The following is a 19771-nucleotide window of genomic DNA, read 5'->3' as shown; positions in this document are numbered from 1 at the left end:
CATTCCTGTAAGTGTTTTCAGGTTGAAGTGGACTTCTTGTAATAATTTTCCTTTTAGTTTCGCTTGCTTCTTTTACTTTGCAGGGCTGTTGCGATTAGAAACTAACATTTTTAAATTAACTTGCTTTCCTTTTTTAAGTGGTTGAGCTTTTTAGGTTCTTTACAGAGGGAAGACAAATGTTTTTCCTATATTAAATCTGGGATCTCTTAGCAGATAGTGCTTCCTCACCACTTGTCATCCAGACACATACACCACACAGCCTGGAGCCTCTTGCTTCAGACCTCTTCAGGCAATCTTCTGTCATTAGTCTCTATCCTCACCTTCATTTGGAGACTGTGAGCAATCTCAAGGTATTAGAACATTCTTTAAATTTTAAAAACACGAAGAAATTGGCAAGATGCATATACTGCCATAAAATGTGCTGTGAGATTTTTCATTGTTTGTATCAATTTCCCTACTTGTGGCTTTGCTTACTGTCCCAGGGCTATCTAGTTTCTAGTTTAGATTCTTGGAGTGAAGAAGGAACCATTTTGAGCAGCCTGTAAATGATGAAGTGTTAGACCTTAGAGCACACAAGTTTGGCTCCAATTTAAGATTTCGTGCTAATGTTCTTAGCACATACATGCTGGTGTCCTCAGCATAAAAAGGACATGGAGCTGTTGGAGCAAGTCCAGAGGAGGGCCATGAGGATAAGAGGACTGGAGCACCTCCTGTATGAAGACAGGCTGAGAAAGTTGGGGCTGTTCAGCCTGGAAAAGAGAAGGCTGCATGGAGACCTCATAGCAGCCTTCCAATATCTGAAGGGGGCCTACAAGGGCTGTGGGGAGGGACTCTTCGTTAGGGACTCTAGTGGTAGGACAAGGGGTAATGGCTTTAAACTTAAACCGGGGACATTTCAGTTAGATATAAGGAAGAAGTTCTTCACAGTGAGGGTGGTGAGGCACCGGAATAGGTTGCCCAAGGAAGTTGTGAATGCTCCAACCCTGGAGGCGTTCAAGACCAGGTTGGACAGAGCCTTGGGCGACATAGTTTAGTGTGTGGTGTCCCTGCTCATGGCAGGGGAGTTGGAACTATATGATCTTAAGGTCCTTTCCAACCCTATCTATTCTATGATTCTATGATTCTGTGCTTAGCTGTCATTCTTTTAATAAACCATACCAACAAAAGGAAGGTGTAAAAATAACATTTCTAGAAAAATTGATACACTGAACACTGAGGTTTCTTTAGCTACAAAATTATTGCAGGACAGACACCAACAGCACAGGATTTCTGAAGGTGTTGGTATGAACTATAGTGCCTTCTCTAGCAAGGAATACAAGGCAGGTCAACAGTGACTTAAAACCAGTATCACATGGTAGATATCAGATAACCCAAATTATCATTGTCCTTGATTCCTGATCGAGGGTGGCCCGCCTTTCCTAACTGTGGTCTTTCTACACTGCTGCCAAGGTGCTGTAAAGACAATGTTATGGTTGCTGTCCATCCTGCAGTTGAAATGACTTCTAGAAATCAGGGTCTGTCATGCTGGGCAGTGCTACTTCAGATGATAAGCTGGTAAATCTGTGCTGTGATGTGATGTCATGTCTTTGGTGGAAAGACATGTCGATCACCCTGTAGTGAGACATATACTATAAAAAGAAGAGAAAAGAAAGAATTTGATTATTCCATTTTATTCGTAAAAGATATTTATTGTTTAACTAACTTCATTCTGTCACCTTTGTGAAAGGAATTAAACACATCATGAGAGCAGTTGCCACAGACAACTCAGAGAGTGCAGGTGGAGAGAAATGGCAGCAAGCATACACAGGTCAAACAGTAAACAAGTACTGGGATCCATGGTCAACATTCTTAGTTTGCATATTTATTCTGGCATCACTCCTAGCAGCTAAAATCCATCTAGGCAACTTCTTAATATAAACTAATATTCTGGAGCACAGTTTCCAACGCATTATGTAGCCTCAAGTCAGGTATCGGATTCCCTTACCAAAAATCATCATGTTCTTATTCATAGTCCTCTGGCTGCCTTTGCTGTAGCTCTTACATGATGATGAAGTCTGAGTAAACATTAGTTGGAGGGCCAGCTGTCAATGGCTGTGAGCACTGTCCCCTCTCTCCTCTAAGCACCAGTGTTGCAATCTGCTGTCTTTAATCTTGGGTTCTTCACAGTGAACTACTCTGCTAGTGAAGTTAAAAAATGCTCTTTTAGTTGTCAGTACACTTAGTGTGCTACAGAACAATTTTTGTTTCTGATGCAATGATATCAGCCTGACTTTTTTTTTTTTTTTCTGTTTTGGCAATTCTAGAGAAGCTTGAAAGTTTCATACATTGAAATTATCATAAAACAGCTCAGCTATGTAATTATAATAGTATAATTACATACATTACACGCTATGTAATTATAGCTTATACAGTAAACATCAGTGCTGCTGTGCCTGAGTGAGACAGGTGGGTCTGGCAATGCAATATTTGGGAGTCCTCACTCATTCTTCTTAGTGTCTGGGAGTGTTCACATCACAGTTTTGGTTTGTCCTCTTCCTAGGGATGTGGACAGGTCTAAATATGGAAATCCATTTCCTATAATCAATTGTTTAAGGATTTTATTGGCATGAGAGTAATACTACATTTTCCCTAAACAAAACTTACAAGACAACAAATAAGCTTCACAAATCAATTTAAACTATATTTACCCCAGCTTATTACCACAATGACTCAAAAAAACCCAACCAACCAATATATTTCTCTTTATCCAAAACTGAAGCTAAAATACCTTCTCTAACTCACAGAGCTTTTGGATAAATTGAAATCCATGAGGAGTGGACATATGCAGCCCTTTGGGAGAGTCAGGTTTTGAAGTGAACTATAGGGCTGCAGCTCCATAGATAGCACCCCTCATCTGCACAGCCAGCTGCCCCTGCTCTTTGCACTTGACAGCCCCAAGGTTTTCTTAGTTTTCCTTTGCTTGTATATTGTATTTATCTAAATCCAGTGGTTCTCTTGAAGCAATTTTATTCTTAAAGTAGTATTTTCTGGGTGGACAAGATTTATCGGGGAGTTTTGTCCTATTTTCAGTGCATTTTCACTAGTTTGGTAAGTGATCCCTGATGCTTGCCCACTTGTTTCTGCTTTAACTTGAAATAATCCTACTAACTTGCTCACATCCAGTTAACAAGATTTTTTTCCTCCCACCTCTCTGCATTACAAAAAGCTTGCTTAGTTATCCCATTTGGAGCACAGTTCAAACATGTTTCCAGGCCTTTCTCAATCATGTATTTTTCTCTAATAAATTTACAGGGCCCCGAAGGGACACCAGGAAATCCAGGTCAGCGGGGCCGTTTAGGAAAGAAGGTAGTGTTTTTTCTCTTCCCCTATTCTCTTCCTTTTATCTGAAACTCAAATTTACATTGCAAAATAATCTCATTGTACCAAGTCTATCCCTGTTTTATGTCATGCTTCAAGGTGATGTTTTTTCTTTCTAGCCATAGCAATCAAAATGTCATCAATTGATTGCAGGATCTGCAATCAATAACATTCAGGACCTTAGGAGGTTTAAATTTGTATCAGGATCTGATTTTGCAACTCATAAATTTCTGCTGCTATCAAATAATGCTAACCTTTAGCTAAAACAAAACAAAAGTAATAGGCTTTAGCTGTTTGTTTTGTTTTTTTTCCACTGCAGAGTTCTAGGTTCAGACATTCCAAGAACTATAGTAAATGTTTATGTCAATACCTATGTAAATGTAATACTCCTATTAAATAATGCTGTTACACAATTAGGTTAAGCATAAACTGCATTTTGAAACTTAGTACTGATCTGTTATTCCTTTTAATATAATAACACCAATAGGGGGAAAAGGGTCAGCTTGGCCCCCCTGGAGAAATTGGACCTGCTGGTGACCCTGGCCAACCTGGAGAAACTGGTCCCAAAGGTGCAAGAGGAACTCAAGGCCCCTTGGTTCGTGTAAACCATGCTTATTTATGAGCTCATGTATTTCTGGTGTAGCAGAATTGTGTCTCTCCATGGAAAGAGGCAAGTCACAGCTGTAGCACACATAAATAATTTTTGATGTTGCTGGAGATGCAGGCAGTGTCTTTCCTAGCCTGTTCTTCTCAATGTATGACGATGGAAAAGCCCAGTATTCTTTACCAGATGAAGTTGGACCTAAGAAGGAAGTTGTCTGTGGTTCAGAAATCTCAATATTTGAAGATTTTTCCAAATCATAACCTTTTATAAAGTAGGCATTGTTGTAACATTTTGCAAGAGAGCTCATTTTTCTATCACTGATTATTGCATTAATAGGGATACTTGGGAGGAATGGGACCTGAAGGAGAGTCAGGAATTCCAGGTTATGGGGTGAGTTTTTTACTGAATTCATGTGTACACACATCCATAATAAGTATGTAGTACTCTAAATAATTTCAAATATCATGGGGATCCCTACCTAGAATACACAAATATTTTTAGGAATGTCAGATACTCACATATATCTATATGACATGGTATTGCCCACTCAGAAGCGTTAGCCTTAAGCAATGAGGACTTGGTTTTGTGAGTTCACTAGGAGTTGTTTTTACCACAGATTTGGAAACTCTTGTTTGTCCTACATATCTCACTCCTTGTGAATAAATTTCCTGTAAGACTACTACAGCTATTCATTAGAAAGAGAGGTCAGCAAACACCACCACCTCTGCTTACTATCTGGCCAGGCAGTTTCAGTAACAGAAACTGAATGAGGTTAGTTGAAGGACATAAGGATATTGTGGCTTTCACTGAAAAATATTTATTATCCTCATCATGGATGGATAGACCTGCTTTTACAGACCAGACTCTTTTTCTGAACAGAAAATCCTATCGCCTTAGCCCTGAAGCCAGAACCAGCCTGGCTCCCCTCACCTGCATCAAACCCTGCCAGAACCTTTGGTTTCCCACTGTGCACAGAGCTTTTCCTGCACACAATACATTTTCTGTCTGGGCCCATTAATTTTGTGCCATATCACTATTCAGCATTATTAGCAAGCAGCAAAAAAAAAATAGTAACAGGCAGCTAAAAGAAAAGTTGAGAATTAATTATTTCTTAAATTATTTGTTTTGGAGTTGATGTTTCTTTTGTTTGCTTCTTTAGGGTCACCAAGGTGCTCCAGGGCCTTCAGGACCCCCAGGACCTAAAGGAGAAAAGGTATGAAGATGGATTATACTATCTTACACTTTGAATAATTATAAAGGGAGAAAATGTTCCTGCATGCTCACTGTTTACCACAGCATGCAGCAAATATTAGTATTGTGAAAAGATATGAGAACAAAAAGCAAAACTAGGGAAATGGATCATTTGGGGGAAGAGTTCCAAATTATGCAGTTGAAATGTTTCAGGTTCTAAAACAGAAGGTACCCCTTCTAAGAAACACATTCTGTTGTATCAGGTAGTACCACTGCCTTTAGTGGGTACTGCAGACAGAAATCACTGCAGAACGAGCAAAGTATTTTTGTAGCTTTCAGCCTGTGAGTACACCCACAGATGTTGCTGAAAGTCAAACTAAGATAGACAAAGGTTTGTGCTTAATATAAAATGTTAGGGGCAGAATGTTGTCTCAGTTGATGCTATTTTAGTCTCAAATTCGGTGTTGTTCTTTTAAGCCTCAAATCCTGCATACAAATTTGTATGCTGACTGAAGTCGGTGTGGCTCCATGCAGGTACAGGAATTCCCTTCATGAAGATTAGTTTGGAGTTGCACTTGACAGGAAATACATTCTTGTATTAGGACCAGTTTTGCAATGAATACTACGAATAGCAATGAGTGACTTATGTTACAAATAAATTCTGATGTAACTGAAAACTAAATTGTTGGGAGCTAGGTGTCTAGCTTGCTTGGTCACTTCTGAAAAAGCATTTTGATGCACTTTGGAAACCTTTAATCATATTTAAAACATGAGCCTCTTTGGATTAAATATTGGTAAATATCATCTGGAATAGATAACTTTTTGTCTATTAGTTTGGATGGCAGTTGTTTCATATTTAAACTTTAATGGAGTTCAGGCTGAATGTTGGGAGTCTTCTCTACACTTGTTTTTATTAAGTATATTTCTCAAAACAGTGGAAGAATTTTTCTTTTTCCCTCTTGTAAAATACCCTGTTTATTCTTTCTTTTATTAAATAAAGAAATGGACGTTGTTCAAATACTTACTTTTTATAGCTGCCTTTGAGAATAGGACAAATACTTAGCTTTTTTAATCGTAAATGTCTTTGGGAAGTTTAGGTACATGTTAAAATGGAGTTATCATTTCCACTGTTTTAAAACCATAATCATCATATTTACTTTTAGCATCTATGAAGTATGCTCTGTGGGTGTTTATTAGCATTTGAACATGTGTGCATTGTAGATGAGGTTGTATTTCCAAATTAATGTATTTTAATGTATATTTTTGCTTTAGGGTTACCCAGGTGAAGACAGTTCAGTCCTTGGACCACCTGGGCCCATAGGTGAACCAGTAGGTCTTTCTTTCTCAAAAAAATTACATTAGTGCCTCTCAAGACAAGAGGCAATGCAGGTTCTTCCTGAAACTTTGTATCGATGTCTTGGGAGTCAGTACTCCCTTGTACAAAAATGTAGAATGATGGTCCTTTAATCACTAATCCCCCCCTGAAAAATGCAGTCATGTGCTCTTTCCTGCGTAAGTGCATGAGCCTTGTGTTTAATTACACTAATGCCATTAGTCTGTGTTTAGACCAGCACATTTTGGAACAGAATCTTTCCCTCTCTGTTATTCCTGAATTATACCTAATTGCTTTACTAACCAGAGCTGTGTTTTGATTTATTTCATTATCACTACAAAGCTAATTTAGCTGATTTAGAGAGAACTAAATTTTGTAACCTTTTTTTTTTTTTTTTTTTTTTTTTACTGAATTCCTATGTGGGGTATCTCTCTGTGGCAATTATGAACATGTACCAAAAAAAAGCCATCTCAAAATCATATTAAAAGCGTTTCATGTTCAGGCTTTGATTGTGCCAGAAGCAATACTTGTACAGCCAACTTCTCTTTAGATTAACCTTAATATTTATACCCCATCTTCTCAAAAGGCAGGACTTGTAAGACCCTGGTGTAACTGAAGACAGAATCTGGACTAGATTCTTAATTTAATTAGGGGAATGCATTAGAGAAGACACTTCAGCCAGTTCTGCTGTAGCCTAACTAGCTCTGTAATGGTGACTGCTCAAATATTCCAAGCAGGGCCTTTCTACCTTGTGGTTTCCCTCTAAGAAACATGCTGTGACGCTGCTGAAACCTTGGATAGTATACAGACAGTTGCATAATAGCATCTCTTGGTGAATATGCACTAGACGTGGCTAGTATGTTCATTTGTGAACTGTGAAAGATACACTGCAGTTAGTGATGCCTGGCCAATTTTTCATTATGTGCTTTTACATAAGACAGGTGGGAAAAGCAGTCCCTTGTTATTTCACCTAATGATTGGCTGGGTGTCTTTTAGAAAGTCTTGGCCATTCTTGCTTCCCGTGGGCATGATTCCCTATGCTGTTATTTTTCCTTTGACTGAGACTTGCTGCAATGAGAGTTAAAATTCTAGGAGAAATACCATTTCTTGTGGAACTGGAGTAAGGGCTTTTCCCTAAAGTAGAGCCAGTGAGGTGTCTGAATGCAGCAGGAAGAACCACATGACAAAAAAGTCATTCTGTTCTCACTGCTCCTGTGCATTTCTTGTATGTGTGAAGCATGCTGAGGAACTGAAATCGTCTTTTTATTAGGACAAACTTCAAAATTAAAGCAGATTCTGAGTATATCAGAAGCAAGTCATTTCAGAAAAGAACCCAAGTTTTCATGGGTTATCTTACAGAATCCATAAAAGAGTTTTTCTTACATGTCTTGAAAACAAAGTTTCTTCATTTATTTATGAAGATTTTTAATTCAGATATCGCATATATGGGTACAAACCTAGAGAAGTTCTGCTGAGGTCAATAGTCCTGTTTCATTTATGCCCATGTAAGATCTATTTTCTAGATTCTAGTCTTCAGTTACAAAATATTTCAGACAGTGGCTACTGTCTGACTGCAATGCATTTTGTTTAGAAAAAAAGAATGTTTATTTCTCAGGACAAGCTAACTTTAATATTTGTAATCCTCAGTTCTGTCTTGTTGGTTAGTCTGTTTTGAGAGAAATCCCATCTTTCTTTTTATATTTCTTTTGAGTGTTATTTCAGTTATTTCAGTGTTACATTTTTCTCTTTGATTTTCTTTCAAGGGTCCTAGTGGTGAACGTGGAGACAGAGGAGAACCTGGTGATGAGGGTTACAAGGTAATACTAATACCTTCTGCTTTATTCTTCTTATTTGAACATGGCATGCTATGCATACATGTAGAGTAATGCAGCAGAAGTATCATCTTATCTCACAAGTGTGCAGAAATTGTGCCTCACTGCACTGATTAGCTTTTAGAACACACTGGAGCATCTTTCGTGTGAGGAGAAGTTGCTGGGAAGAAGCTGGGACTCATGAGCTGGAGAAAAGAAAGCCTGGGTGATTTTAATGTGTAGAAATACCTGGTGGGAGGGAATGAAAATTAAAGAGCCAGACTTGTCTCAGTAGTGTCCAGTTTCAGGTCAAGTTGAGGCAAAGGGCACACACTGAAACACAAGAAATTCCTTTTGAACACAAGAAAACACTTTTCACTGTGAGGATGACTAAGCACCAGAACAGGCTGCCGAGAGAGGTTATGGAGTCTCCATCTTTGGAAATACTCAAAACCTGACTGGACGTGTTCCTGCACAACCTTTTCTACCTGGCCTTTTCTACCTAAACAATTCTGTGATTCTGTAATACTGAATGAATTAACATTTTTCTCTGAAATTTAAGAACTATTTATTTATAAATCTAAGCCTAATAACTATTCATGAAGTGTATTCAGCCTTTTAGCATAGACAAATTGGATGGTCACTAATCACTGATGCAGTTTGTTTGCTGAAGTACAAAAGAGACAGCCCTTGACGTGCAACATCCTGTTTAAGTTACACAGATAATAGAGATAGACATAGTAATAAATCAATGAACTGGATACTATCTATGTTTTCAGAAGTGCAGAAATGTTTAAACAATATGTAGTTCCCTAAGGTCTGATCTCAGGAGAGCTGGGCGTACTTCATCTACGTCACATCAGCAAAGCTCAGGCCACCCAGAACCTCTCAATATGGCCTTTACAAGGAAATCTGTAGCTCAGTGAGCATGACATCCTGAGTTACTTGTATTGCAATATGCTTTTTTTTCTGCTTCCCAGGGTCCTATAGGTCTTCCAGGGCTTAGAGGACCTATTGGACAACAAGGGTCTCCAGTAAGTGTTTCAAACAAGTGAGATTTCTCTATTGTCTGTTGCAAATGTGCAACAGCTGCATTCACATGATTCTTTTTATTTATTTAATGTATGTTCTTTCCAAAGGGAGAGCCAGGTGAATTGGGAGATCAGGGACCAAAAGGAGAAAGAGGTTCAGAAGTAAGTATAAAAAAGTAAAGCAAAACTGTATTTAATTGGCATTTGTATGGTTTTGCTGTTTGCTGACTATCCTTGGATAACTGTTATATAAGGCTCAAACTCAGTATTTTGGGTTTCCTTGACAGAGCAAGTAGTGAAAAATATCAAAGGCTAAATCTTTTCCTTTAGAAATAGTAGTTTGTCTTGGTGGTGTGCTGAAAATTGCCGAAAGTATTTTGTATTTTCTTCTGTGGTCAATTTCATTGGCTTTTGAGATTTCAAAAGATTTAGGCTAGAAGTATTCTTACAATACCAGTTGCCGTTGCAACTTAAATGGGATATTTTGCCTGAGAAGTTCCATAGTGCAACTCTGTTGGAGTTTCCAGATGAACACAAGAATCTGTAGTAGATAGGAATGGAGAATAGGAGAAAGAAAACAACATGAAGACATTATCTGCATGCTCTCTAGCCATGCACTCACATATACTGCCTTTGACAAACTACTCACAAGACAGGACAAATCAGTCATTCCTCTGTCTTTTCCTTGGAAACTATTTTCTTTGTGTTGCAAATGCCCCTCAGATTAAAACTGCCATTGCAAATATGGAACCAATATCAACCCATAATAAAAACCTAAAGGTTTACACAAAAATCTTAACAGTGAAAGTATTTGTGCTGTCTTAACTCCATTGGCATGACTGGTGCTGCCACAGCAACCCTTATGAAGCTAATGCCAAAAACTGCAATGCTGGATCTGGGCTTACTTGACATGCGTTCAGAAATTTTAGTGAAAGCAATATAAAGTTCTTTGAATATACATGTTTCAGTTCTGATGGGTGGAGTTTTCTATGCCTTTCTTAACAGAAGGTGTTAAATTAAGGAATATAACAATTTTGCTGATTTATCATATATGTTAATTATAAAACATTTACACTTAGAGTGACATTAACTTTTTCACTTTATTGTATGTTATGTAATATTGCAGCATAGTAGTTTAGTAACACCTTTGCTTTAAGAACAGTATTTAAAATAATTAATCCAGAAAATCTTGGAAGTTTTTTCTACTTGATCTATGCTAACAAGTGTCACTCTTGTTCCTGGTGTCTGAGTGGTTGTATTTTTCAGAGGCAGGATAAAATTAATGCCTTAGATCTTTTACCTGTGAAGAGTGTCATATAAACAAAATTCTCTGATATGCTTTAGACTTATTCTGAACTTTTCTTCCTTGGTACTTGGCATCTTCTGTCACTAAACCACCTATGAGGATGTTATCTGCTAGATATCACTCAGTTTTCTAAGGCTACAGATTCCTAGATGAGTCAAGACAAAAAAATCTGGTTTTAAGTAAATTTTATCTTTCGTGTACATCTTAGGTAAAAAGAATATTCCCATATGTGACACTATTGTTTTCTAATATTCTTTTCCACATATACTCAGCTCATCTACATTGCCTGCTTTTCATTACTTCCCTTTTTAAAAGGTATGGGAAGTGCTCTAAGAATGTATTTCCTGACAGAGGTGTGGCTGATAGAGGAGAAATTGCCAGATTCAAAGTGAAAACCTTCTTATGCGTATTGTTGTAAAGGTTCGGAAAACTACACTATACCAGTTTGGGAAAGGGAAGAATATATACCCTTCTACCAAAAATGCATTCACTCTTACTCAAAAATCTTTCTCTTGAAATTGAAATACTCTGGTCCAAAGCCAGACAATGCAAATATGCATACTAGAGGGGAGCAATTTGCAGCTCTTCTGAGGGGACTGAGTTGAAGAGATTTGTCAGCTCACAAGTATTTGCAACTTTTAGGGACCCACAGGGAAGAAAGGAGCAACGGGTCAAGCAGGCAAACCTGGAATTCCTGTAAGTAACAAAATTCTACAGTCTCTCTTCAGGTTATAAACCAAAGAAAATAATAGCTAACAAAACCAAAATTGAGTCATGCTAGTGGTACCAGAAAGTCTTATGCTCACTCTAAAGAACCTTCTTATTATTCAGGAAGTGTAAAGGAACCCTTGTGAAAATACAAAATAATTTTTGAAATTGTGCTATATTATACTGAATTATATTCTGTCACTTGGCACATGGAAGCAAAGAGCAGCTAATATAACAACAAGATTCTCCCCACTTGTAAAGTTAATTAGGTCATTTTTGCGCATGGCCTGTAGTCCATGTGGAAGTTATCCCAGTATATTGCACAGAGCTGTACTACTGTTCACTCCTGGCTCCCATCAGTTCTTTGAACAGCTGTAGCCTACAGAAGCCAGATCCATATGTCCATGATGGATACAGCTGGCAAATCCCTTGAGGTTTACTCCTTTCTCTTGCTTGCCCTGGGATGAAATTTTTAATGTTCTGTCTGGAGTTACTGTAGAGAAGCTGACTTGCATCCCTTTCTCCCTCAGGGAGAAGAGCGAGCAGGAAGCAGTAGGTGTTCTGTAAGCATAACCAAGAACAAAATGCATCAAGGCTATTTTGGTGCCCTAATAAATAGTACCACACAAGCACATATTGTAAATAACTTTTACTACCTCACATCAAAACATTGTCAGTAACCAGAGAAACACAGCTGCTTCACAGAGCTCGTACCTGCTGGGAGGAGAGCAAGAAGAGCCTTTTTTAAGCAAGGACAAAACTATCCTTTGTAAATACTCATCTCTTTCTTCTGGGGAACTGCAGAGAGTGTATCATTCAGCAGACAAAGGAAAAGAGGGAAAGGCAAGACGTACATAGAAGCAAGCAGGAAAAGACAGTTAAAACTAGAACATGAGGAAGTTTCCAAGCACACCCCAAGTGCAAGATGCTTGAGCAACCAGAAGTTAGAAATAAGATGGTATGCTGCTTGTATTCTGTGTGGCTGTTGTTAACAACACCTTTTTGAACATGATGTATTGTAGTTAGCGTATTTTAAGTTGCTGAGAAACTCATTCATGCAGAGATAATTGCATAACTCCAAGCCCCTCAAGAAGGTGTATGTCAGTCTAAAGGGAAATAGTCGTAAAGAAAAAAAATCACTGTCCTCTGGTGGATGTGACATGAGGCTTTTTCGTGAAAGTATGGCAAGTTAGCACAAACTTGCCTTGTTAGAAGTTTGTATGTGTCTTTTTTATGTTCAAATTTGAATAGCATCGATTTCCGAATGTACAGTACAGAGTATCTAGTAAAATAAAAGCTGAAAAGGTATGTGGTTGGGTTTTTTACAGGGATAAGTAGATTACTTTATCAGGTTTCCTTGCTTCAGTTTAAGAATCAACACTGTCAGCCATTTTCCAGGCCTGGCACACAGAGGGGTCAGCCCCATAGTTTCAGCTGAAGTTGCTCAGATCCCACAACACACCAAGTGTAAGGTTAAGCCAATAGGATTTTAAACCAAACATCCTAATTCAGAGCTCCTCTGCGAATATTCATTTGTGTCACTGGGTCTGTTATTATGTAGGGTTTAGGAAATACTGCCTAAAATCTAGTTCTGTGATGGTGAAGATGAAGAAAGCCCAACAGTGCTATATTTGATTTGAATTTGTTTTAAGGGAAAACCGGGGCCAGCAGGCAAGAAAGGAGCAGTTGGGTACCCTGGACCAGAAGGCGTTCTTGGGAATCCAGGCAAGCCTGGGCTATCTGGGAAGCCTGGCCCTAAGGTAGGTTGCTTCCACATTGCCTCTTTTTATGTCATTGCGCATTACAAATTTTCTAGGGTTAGTGTATTTAAGCAGAAGGAACAATTCTCAGTTCCCTGAGTATCTTGAAAATGACACCAATTCTTTTGTTTTCTTTCTTTTTTGCTCTTAACATTCTGGCCAGGATATAAAGTTAGCATAAGGGACGTGTGCTGGGAGAAGAACTATTTCATTAGCATTTGTTACTAGTAACTGCAGCTAAGAGAAAATGCTTTCTTAATCAGAGAGGCTTCACAGTTTTGTTCCCAAAAAAGAGCTATAGGCCCCAGCTGAGACTGTCTCCTCTAAGGCTTGGAGAGAATTCCACGTTTTCCTTACTGTCTTTGAATTTCTAACCTATGTCTCTCTACCTAAGCGATTCTGAAGCTTTGCGCAAAACCAGTGAAAAAAGAGTATCAGGTATCCGAGGTACTTGGAAGCAGGTTTTTTGTTTGTCTGTCTGTTCTTTGCTGCAGGCCAGGGATGGTGACCTGCTGCTTCTGGGAGCAGTGACACAGCTCTTTGCTTATTCATGCCAGAGAGGACGGAGAAAATCCCTTTAGTTGTTCTTGTTGTTGAAAGTCTGATCACATTGATTCCAAGTGTATTTCTCAGTAGTTCTGATTAGATGGACCATTAATTGTTATAAAAAGATGCCAAGTTAGATTGCGTGTTAGGAAATAATCAAGGTGCCAGATGAGACACAAGTATAAATTTCCTACCTGGTTGAACAAACAGAAAATGAAACAAGTTACCCGTAGGGGGCAGATGTACCCTGTTCAAGCCTCTTCAGTTTCAGATAAAGTCCTACAGAACCTCTTCCAAGTACTTGAAATTCTTTGGAGTTGGATTTAGGAGTATCACCCCAAAGAATTCTTACATTTTTTCCTTTCCACTCAAAATGTCTTCTTTCATGTTAAAAATATTAACAATATTATAATCCTCCATATTAACAATATATAGAAACATTATAATTTGTAATAAAGAGAGGCTTGTAACTGATTTTTGCCACAATGAGTAAGAACAGAACTTTTGCTATGCAAGTTTATCAGTCTGTCAGGCTACAAGCTACGCTACCATATTCAAAAGCCCTGAAAATCACATTTAATATAAAAAAACCTGTTTAATATAACCCTTCTATTTCTATGAATGCTTAACTGAATGCCATATGAAATAAGAAAGAAGATACATCTATGTATGTATATGTTTATACTAAATGATGTCACAGAAACATTCATTTGGATGGTAGCAATTTTGTGTTTCCTAACATGTCAAAATTGGCTTAACTCCATGTACGCAGTAGCATGTTTTTTCATTAAAAATAGTTTCTTTTGTTTATAGTCTGATGGTGTCATGCATTTTTGTAACAAATGTTTTGATCTTTCTTAACGTGGTAATTTTGTATGAATCTGTACAGTGTACACAGCCATACTAATGTTATCAGTATGTCTGATATTTATAAACATTTGAACATCTCTGTGGGAAGGTAGTCTCATTCTGTTTCTTGATGTGGAGTTCCTTCTTGAAAAAATGAATACTGTGAATCTCAGCCCACCTGTAATGAATGAATTCAGCATCTTGTTTTCATCAGAAGGAGCTCCTTATTGTAAGCTCAGAATCCTCAGACCTCACACAATACTTAACCAAGAACCATTTCAAGGAGTCATCTTCCATAACTGAGATTAGTGTTCTCTTCCTGCATATTTTCACAGAGAGTTAGAAAAAAATTAAATAGGACTTAGTGCTAATGGCTGTTATTCTGAACATGCAAATGTTTAGGTCTGGGAAAAAAATCGGGTCTCGCATAAAGTGTTCTATATGATTCCCTGTGGGAGGTGAAAGCAGTCACTGGTATGCATGTGAGTGCTTCCATGTATACTTGAATTCACAACTGCTGTGGACAGATTTCTTCCTGTTTCTAGATCACTGGTGCTTAAGCTGGTGATCTAACTGGGCAACTGTTCTTCTTGAGGAGGGTGCTAATAGGGAAGACGCTTTGCATAAGCCCAAAGAGGCAATTAATTCTCTTGAATGTTCTCAGAAGTCTTTCAAGGTCTAAGTAGGTGATCCCACAGAACTGACATCAGGCTATACTTAGAGCAGGGCAGAACAGGGTTTAAGATGAGCACTGAACTGAACAATTGCAGTGGGCTATAGCATTTGCTTTGCTGACAGTCAGTGATTTGTTAAACTATAGTAACTTGATCTTACATGTGCTTTAACTCCCACAGTTAAAGCACATGTAGCTTTGTTGCTATGTATGACAGGGTTTTGCTTTTGGAATATTAGTAGAAATCAGGATGATACTGCTGATCATGGTCTTTCCATGTACTGCTGTATTGTAAATGTGTGTCCATATATACAGAAAGTATTAACTGGCTTTGATTTTCATGTTATATGCCTGTTTTAACATACAGTGAAATAAACATGTCTGGCTGTTCTGCTTGTAATCAATTATTTTCAATTTGTTAAGGGTAACAAAGGAAACTCGGGCTTGCCGGGTCTCGCAGGTTATCCTGGAGCTCGAGGTCCCAAGGGATTGCCGGGCATGCCAGGACCCATGGGAGCACCAGGACTAAAGGTACACACATGGGATCTTTTTGTTTAATTACAGTATTACTTACATTGCTTTGTCTTCATACTACATCCAGTGGTTGTGGAACTACCATGCTACTGTCAATTACATGAGTAGCTGACATTAAAACTTATTTGAAGGGTTAGACTGCAAATTTTGCTGATCTTGCTTCTATGAACTGCAATTTGAAAACAGAGATCTCATCCATCTGGATGCCATTCCCATCTCTAGAAACCATTCAAAACACTTTGTGTATATTCACTCAAAGCTTTAGGGCCAAATATTTCCTGACTTTTCTTTTTAAACTTCTGTAACTGCTAGAACAGTTTGGATTATTTGAACATGTATTAGCAGAAAAGTACTATAATTTCAAGCTTTACAAGTGTGTCCAGGATGTCCATTTATCATAGGACTGAACTTGATCTTGTTTAGCCCTGTCAGAAAGAAAGAAATCTGAGAGTGTTCAGTTTTCCAGGGAGTTCCAGGTACCTGACATCAGTATATCCTCATACTAATTAGACTTATTTCATCGGTAAAAAAGGCGAAGAATGCAACATTAAAGATCATTTTCTCCATTTAGAATAGGTTTTTTCATCTAAAATCAAAATTTGCAGTGCTCTGTGAGATTTTATTGGTAAGGAATTTCTTAAAATTTTCATTCACTTGAAAACTGGGGGAGGGAAATACTGTCTTTGTCATCTTTTCATGAAAATATTTTAGTGTAAACAGTATTTACTACTTGTAGTGCTTATTGCCAGTGATCCCAGTCTGGATTTTACTCCTTTGTCTAGACAATGAGCTGTAGGAGGTAGTTCCTGCTAAGAAGTGCTTGCAATCTGAAAAAGACAGGGAATAGATGAGGTGAGAGAAAATTGTTACCACATAGTGCAAAATAAGTGTTACGATTGGACATACTGAGTCAGGCCAGGAGTCTGTCTTTGTTAGAGCAGTAAGGTAACACCTAGGAAAGAGCATAAGTAAAAAGCAGGCATGAGAAGTGTATATTCACAGCCTTAATTGTAGCTCAGTAATCTTCTGAGCTAGACATAGCTTCTATGTATTTGATAGTCTTCAGAGGATTCTTCTTGCATGAACCTCTTTAGTTTCCATTTGAATTGATGCAAACTTTTAGTGGAACAGGAAAGAGTTCCACAACTACACTGAGCCTTGCTCAGAGGATTACTTTTTAAATCTAACCTGCCTGTTCTGTATTTCATTTTGTGAGTTTGAGTGCTTGCACTGGAAGATACCATACTGGAAATGATCTGACATGTATGAGTTTTGTATGTTTCCAAGTCAAGGAACACTCAAGTCACATTGAGATTTTAGTGAATTTATAATTGTTGAAAGTGTTCCTGGTGGAAATAAAATTAATGGAGTAGGTCTATTTCTTAAAGACAAAGCATGTTCTATGCTTCTGCCTGGAGTCCTATCTTTAACATTTGTAACTCTCATAATTGTAATAAGGGATATGTTGTCTTCCTATTGACAGGGTGAGAAAGGGCTTCTGGGTCATCCAGGAAAGCGAGGCAAAAGAGGCTTTCCAGGATCACAAGGTGATCAAGGACGAGCAGGAGATGCTGGACTGAAAGGACAGGCTGTAAGTAATCACAGCTGCTGATGCAAAACAGGTATACCAGGAGTTATCAACTTGAAAAAATAGTAAGGATACCTGCTCCTATTACAGGGAGAAGATGGAGATCAAGGTTTAATGGGGTTTCAAGGATTCCCAGGTCCAAAAGTATGTGCTCATTCTTTTCTGTTAGATCTTAAGCCATTTACAGAGTGAGAACATTAGGAAAGCATCAAATTAATCAGCTTTAACAATAATTTGTTCAAAATCTACCTGAACTGTTGGAACACTGTAGGCACAGCTGTGTACCCCATGTCCAAGGACAAATATTTAGGGTCAGTATGCTTTGGTATTTTCACTGTTACTGTTCTTAGAAATTATCTTACTTTCACTGATTACGAGAGATTGAAACAAGTGGATAGCTAATGTCCATGTTTGATTAAACTGTTCCTTTGCATTTTCAGGGTCCTGCAGGGGACATTGGCTTAGTTGGAATTCTGGGCCCGAAAGGTCCAACAGGCCAAGTTGTAAGTGTTTCACTCCATGAAAGAGGTGGTCAGGATGGCTTGCAAGTGGCACATTTTTTTAATTTAGGAAATAATTATTTTTTTTTAATTATTTTTAACAAGGCTGGAACCTTTTAACCAAACCTTTCTGAGACTATGACTCAACTAGAAGCCCTTTGCTTGTACTGCAACACTGCTCTGTTTGCAGCATGGGTATAGTACACAAGCAGAGCTGAGCTCTTAATCTTCAAGGGAAAAAGCAAGCTCTGCTGACAAAGTGTGTCTCTCCTAGTATAATTTCATCTACACAAATATCCTTATTGCTGTCATATCTTTGCCTGTTGGAATTGAAAATTCTCTTTCTTCTTACTGGCAACAATGCTGATCGTATAACTGTCCTACAGTAAAAGAGAAAAGGGTCAAACTTTGCCTGCAATAAGGAAGAGTGATGCTCAGGCATTACTGATTAATAAGTAGTCTTTTTTTTAACAAATATTTTCTTTTTTATCTATAAAGTTACTAACCTGCATTAGTTTATTCTTCATTACACCCTCTTCATGACATTCTACTTTGATGCTCAACAAAAATGTGGAAGCATCTTTAGCATTTTGTAATAATGGGGAGTGTGCATCCAGCTTTACAGCACAGAGTAAAAAAAGGGGAAAGGCTGTAGCCTTGAAGGCCTTACTTCAAAATGTTCTTCTTTCACTGCTGCCATTGTCCTCAAAGAAATTAACTAGTTAATTGAACCAGATGCAGAGTAGCAGCATTAGGGGCCCGTTCTAATAGCTACTTTTGGTTTCAGGGTTTTTTTTGGTAAACATTCCTATACAAGATAAACACTGGAATGAGCAGTTTCCTCTTAAGTGAAATGGAACAAGAAAATAACATTTTAGCAGCACTTACTGGCACTCTTACACGATTACTTGTGGGCAGTAATACAGCTGAAGATACAGTCAATTGTAGCTCAATAAATATGTGGTCTTGGTAATTGAAGTACTTAAGTTTCCATTGTTTGTAGTGCATCAGCTTTCACATAAAAGAATGTGTGTGGCTTTCCAAGCACAACTATTACTAATTATTAAAATAATTATCTTGCTGATTTTGTGGCAATGTGCACTCAATATTCAGAAAGAAAATATCACCATGATCTTATGGCTATTTGCCAGGGCTGTGTGCTGAGCAACTTCAAACCAGGACACATCCTGAGGATTTTCTTCATTTTGAAAACATAGCAGACTAATAAATTCTTTGCTTGTTTACAGGGATATATTGGCCCTGTTGGTCAAGAAGGCGTAACAGGCCCAACTGGCAGGCCTGTAAGTTTCCCTTCTCTTTTGTATAATTCCCCTACCCTTACTTTGAGTCATCTGGTTTGCAAATAGCAACATTCCCATCTTTCTATTTGTAACTAGCAGGACCACCTTCATGTTATGCCATGCTGGTAAGCTAACCTATGTGACTCCGGCATCTGTAATACAAAAAAAAAAAAAAAAAGTCATTGAATTAGCTTTATGTCTAAGTACTGAGGCATACATATCTAAAGAATATCCAGACTCTGTTTCAATGTATTTTATTCTTTATATGTCAATTGGGCTGATAATAAGCATAAAAATAAAATGAATGTACAATAAAATTAATAAACACAAATATTTGCGAGTGAAAAAGAAAGGAGAAGGGAAATGTTCCCTCTATAATTAGACTGTTCTTTCCACTCGTTGGGAAAAAGACAGTACTTTAAGTCTTGCTGCAGCCTTTTCAATCCCCCTCAGGAGAAAAACTTTAAAGTTCCCTATACTTGTATGAAGGCTTTTAATAGACTTCATATTGAATGTAATAGTTTGCATTATCACTAAGAAAACATTACAGCTGAAGATTACTTCTCTGTGTTATGAAATGCTGCCATCAAGACACAAAATTCAGAGAAGAACTATAAGATTGTTACTGTCTTCAGAAACACAGTTGAAGTGCAAAACTAGCAAAAATGCCATGGAGACA

General features: G+C 37.9%; 1 protein-coding gene across 1 annotated transcript in view; it reads left to right on the top strand.

Moving 5' to 3' along the window:
* COL24A1 (collagen, type XXIV, alpha 1) overlaps positions 1 to 19771 on the top strand; it is a gene marked incomplete at its 5' end in the record, with an annotated part of 98999 nt that overhangs the window by 66387 nt on the left and 12841 nt on the right. Inside the window, 16 exons of the mRNA XM_010012745.1 lie at positions 1727 to 1815; positions 3292 to 3345; positions 3845 to 3952; positions 4298 to 4351; positions 5121 to 5174; positions 6425 to 6481; positions 8249 to 8302; positions 9277 to 9330; positions 9436 to 9489; positions 11276 to 11329; positions 12593 to 12646; positions 12994 to 13101; positions 15593 to 15700; positions 17187 to 17294; positions 17732 to 17794; positions 19039 to 19092. Coding sequence (XP_010011047.1) covers positions 1727 to 1815; positions 3292 to 3345; positions 3845 to 3952; positions 4298 to 4351; positions 5121 to 5174; positions 6425 to 6481; positions 8249 to 8302; positions 9277 to 9330; positions 9436 to 9489; positions 11276 to 11329; positions 12593 to 12646; positions 12994 to 13101; positions 15593 to 15700; positions 17187 to 17294; positions 17732 to 17794; positions 19039 to 19092 — 1127 coding nt within the window. The remainder of the gene's footprint in view (positions 1 to 1726; positions 1816 to 3291; positions 3346 to 3844; positions 3953 to 4297; positions 4352 to 5120; positions 5175 to 6424; positions 6482 to 8248; positions 8303 to 9276; positions 9331 to 9435; positions 9490 to 11275; positions 11330 to 12592; positions 12647 to 12993; positions 13102 to 15592; positions 15701 to 17186; positions 17295 to 17731; positions 17795 to 19038; positions 19093 to 19771) is intronic.

Source organism: Nestor notabilis, unplaced genomic scaffold (genome assembly GCF_000696875.1).
Source record: "Nestor notabilis isolate BGI_N333 unplaced genomic scaffold, ASM69687v1 scaffold22030, whole genome shotgun sequence".
NCBI lineage: Eukaryota > Metazoa > Chordata > Aves > Psittaciformes > Psittacidae > Nestor > Nestor notabilis.
Note: the sequence above shows the minus strand (reverse complement) of the source record. Positions and strands in the feature narration are given on the sequence as shown.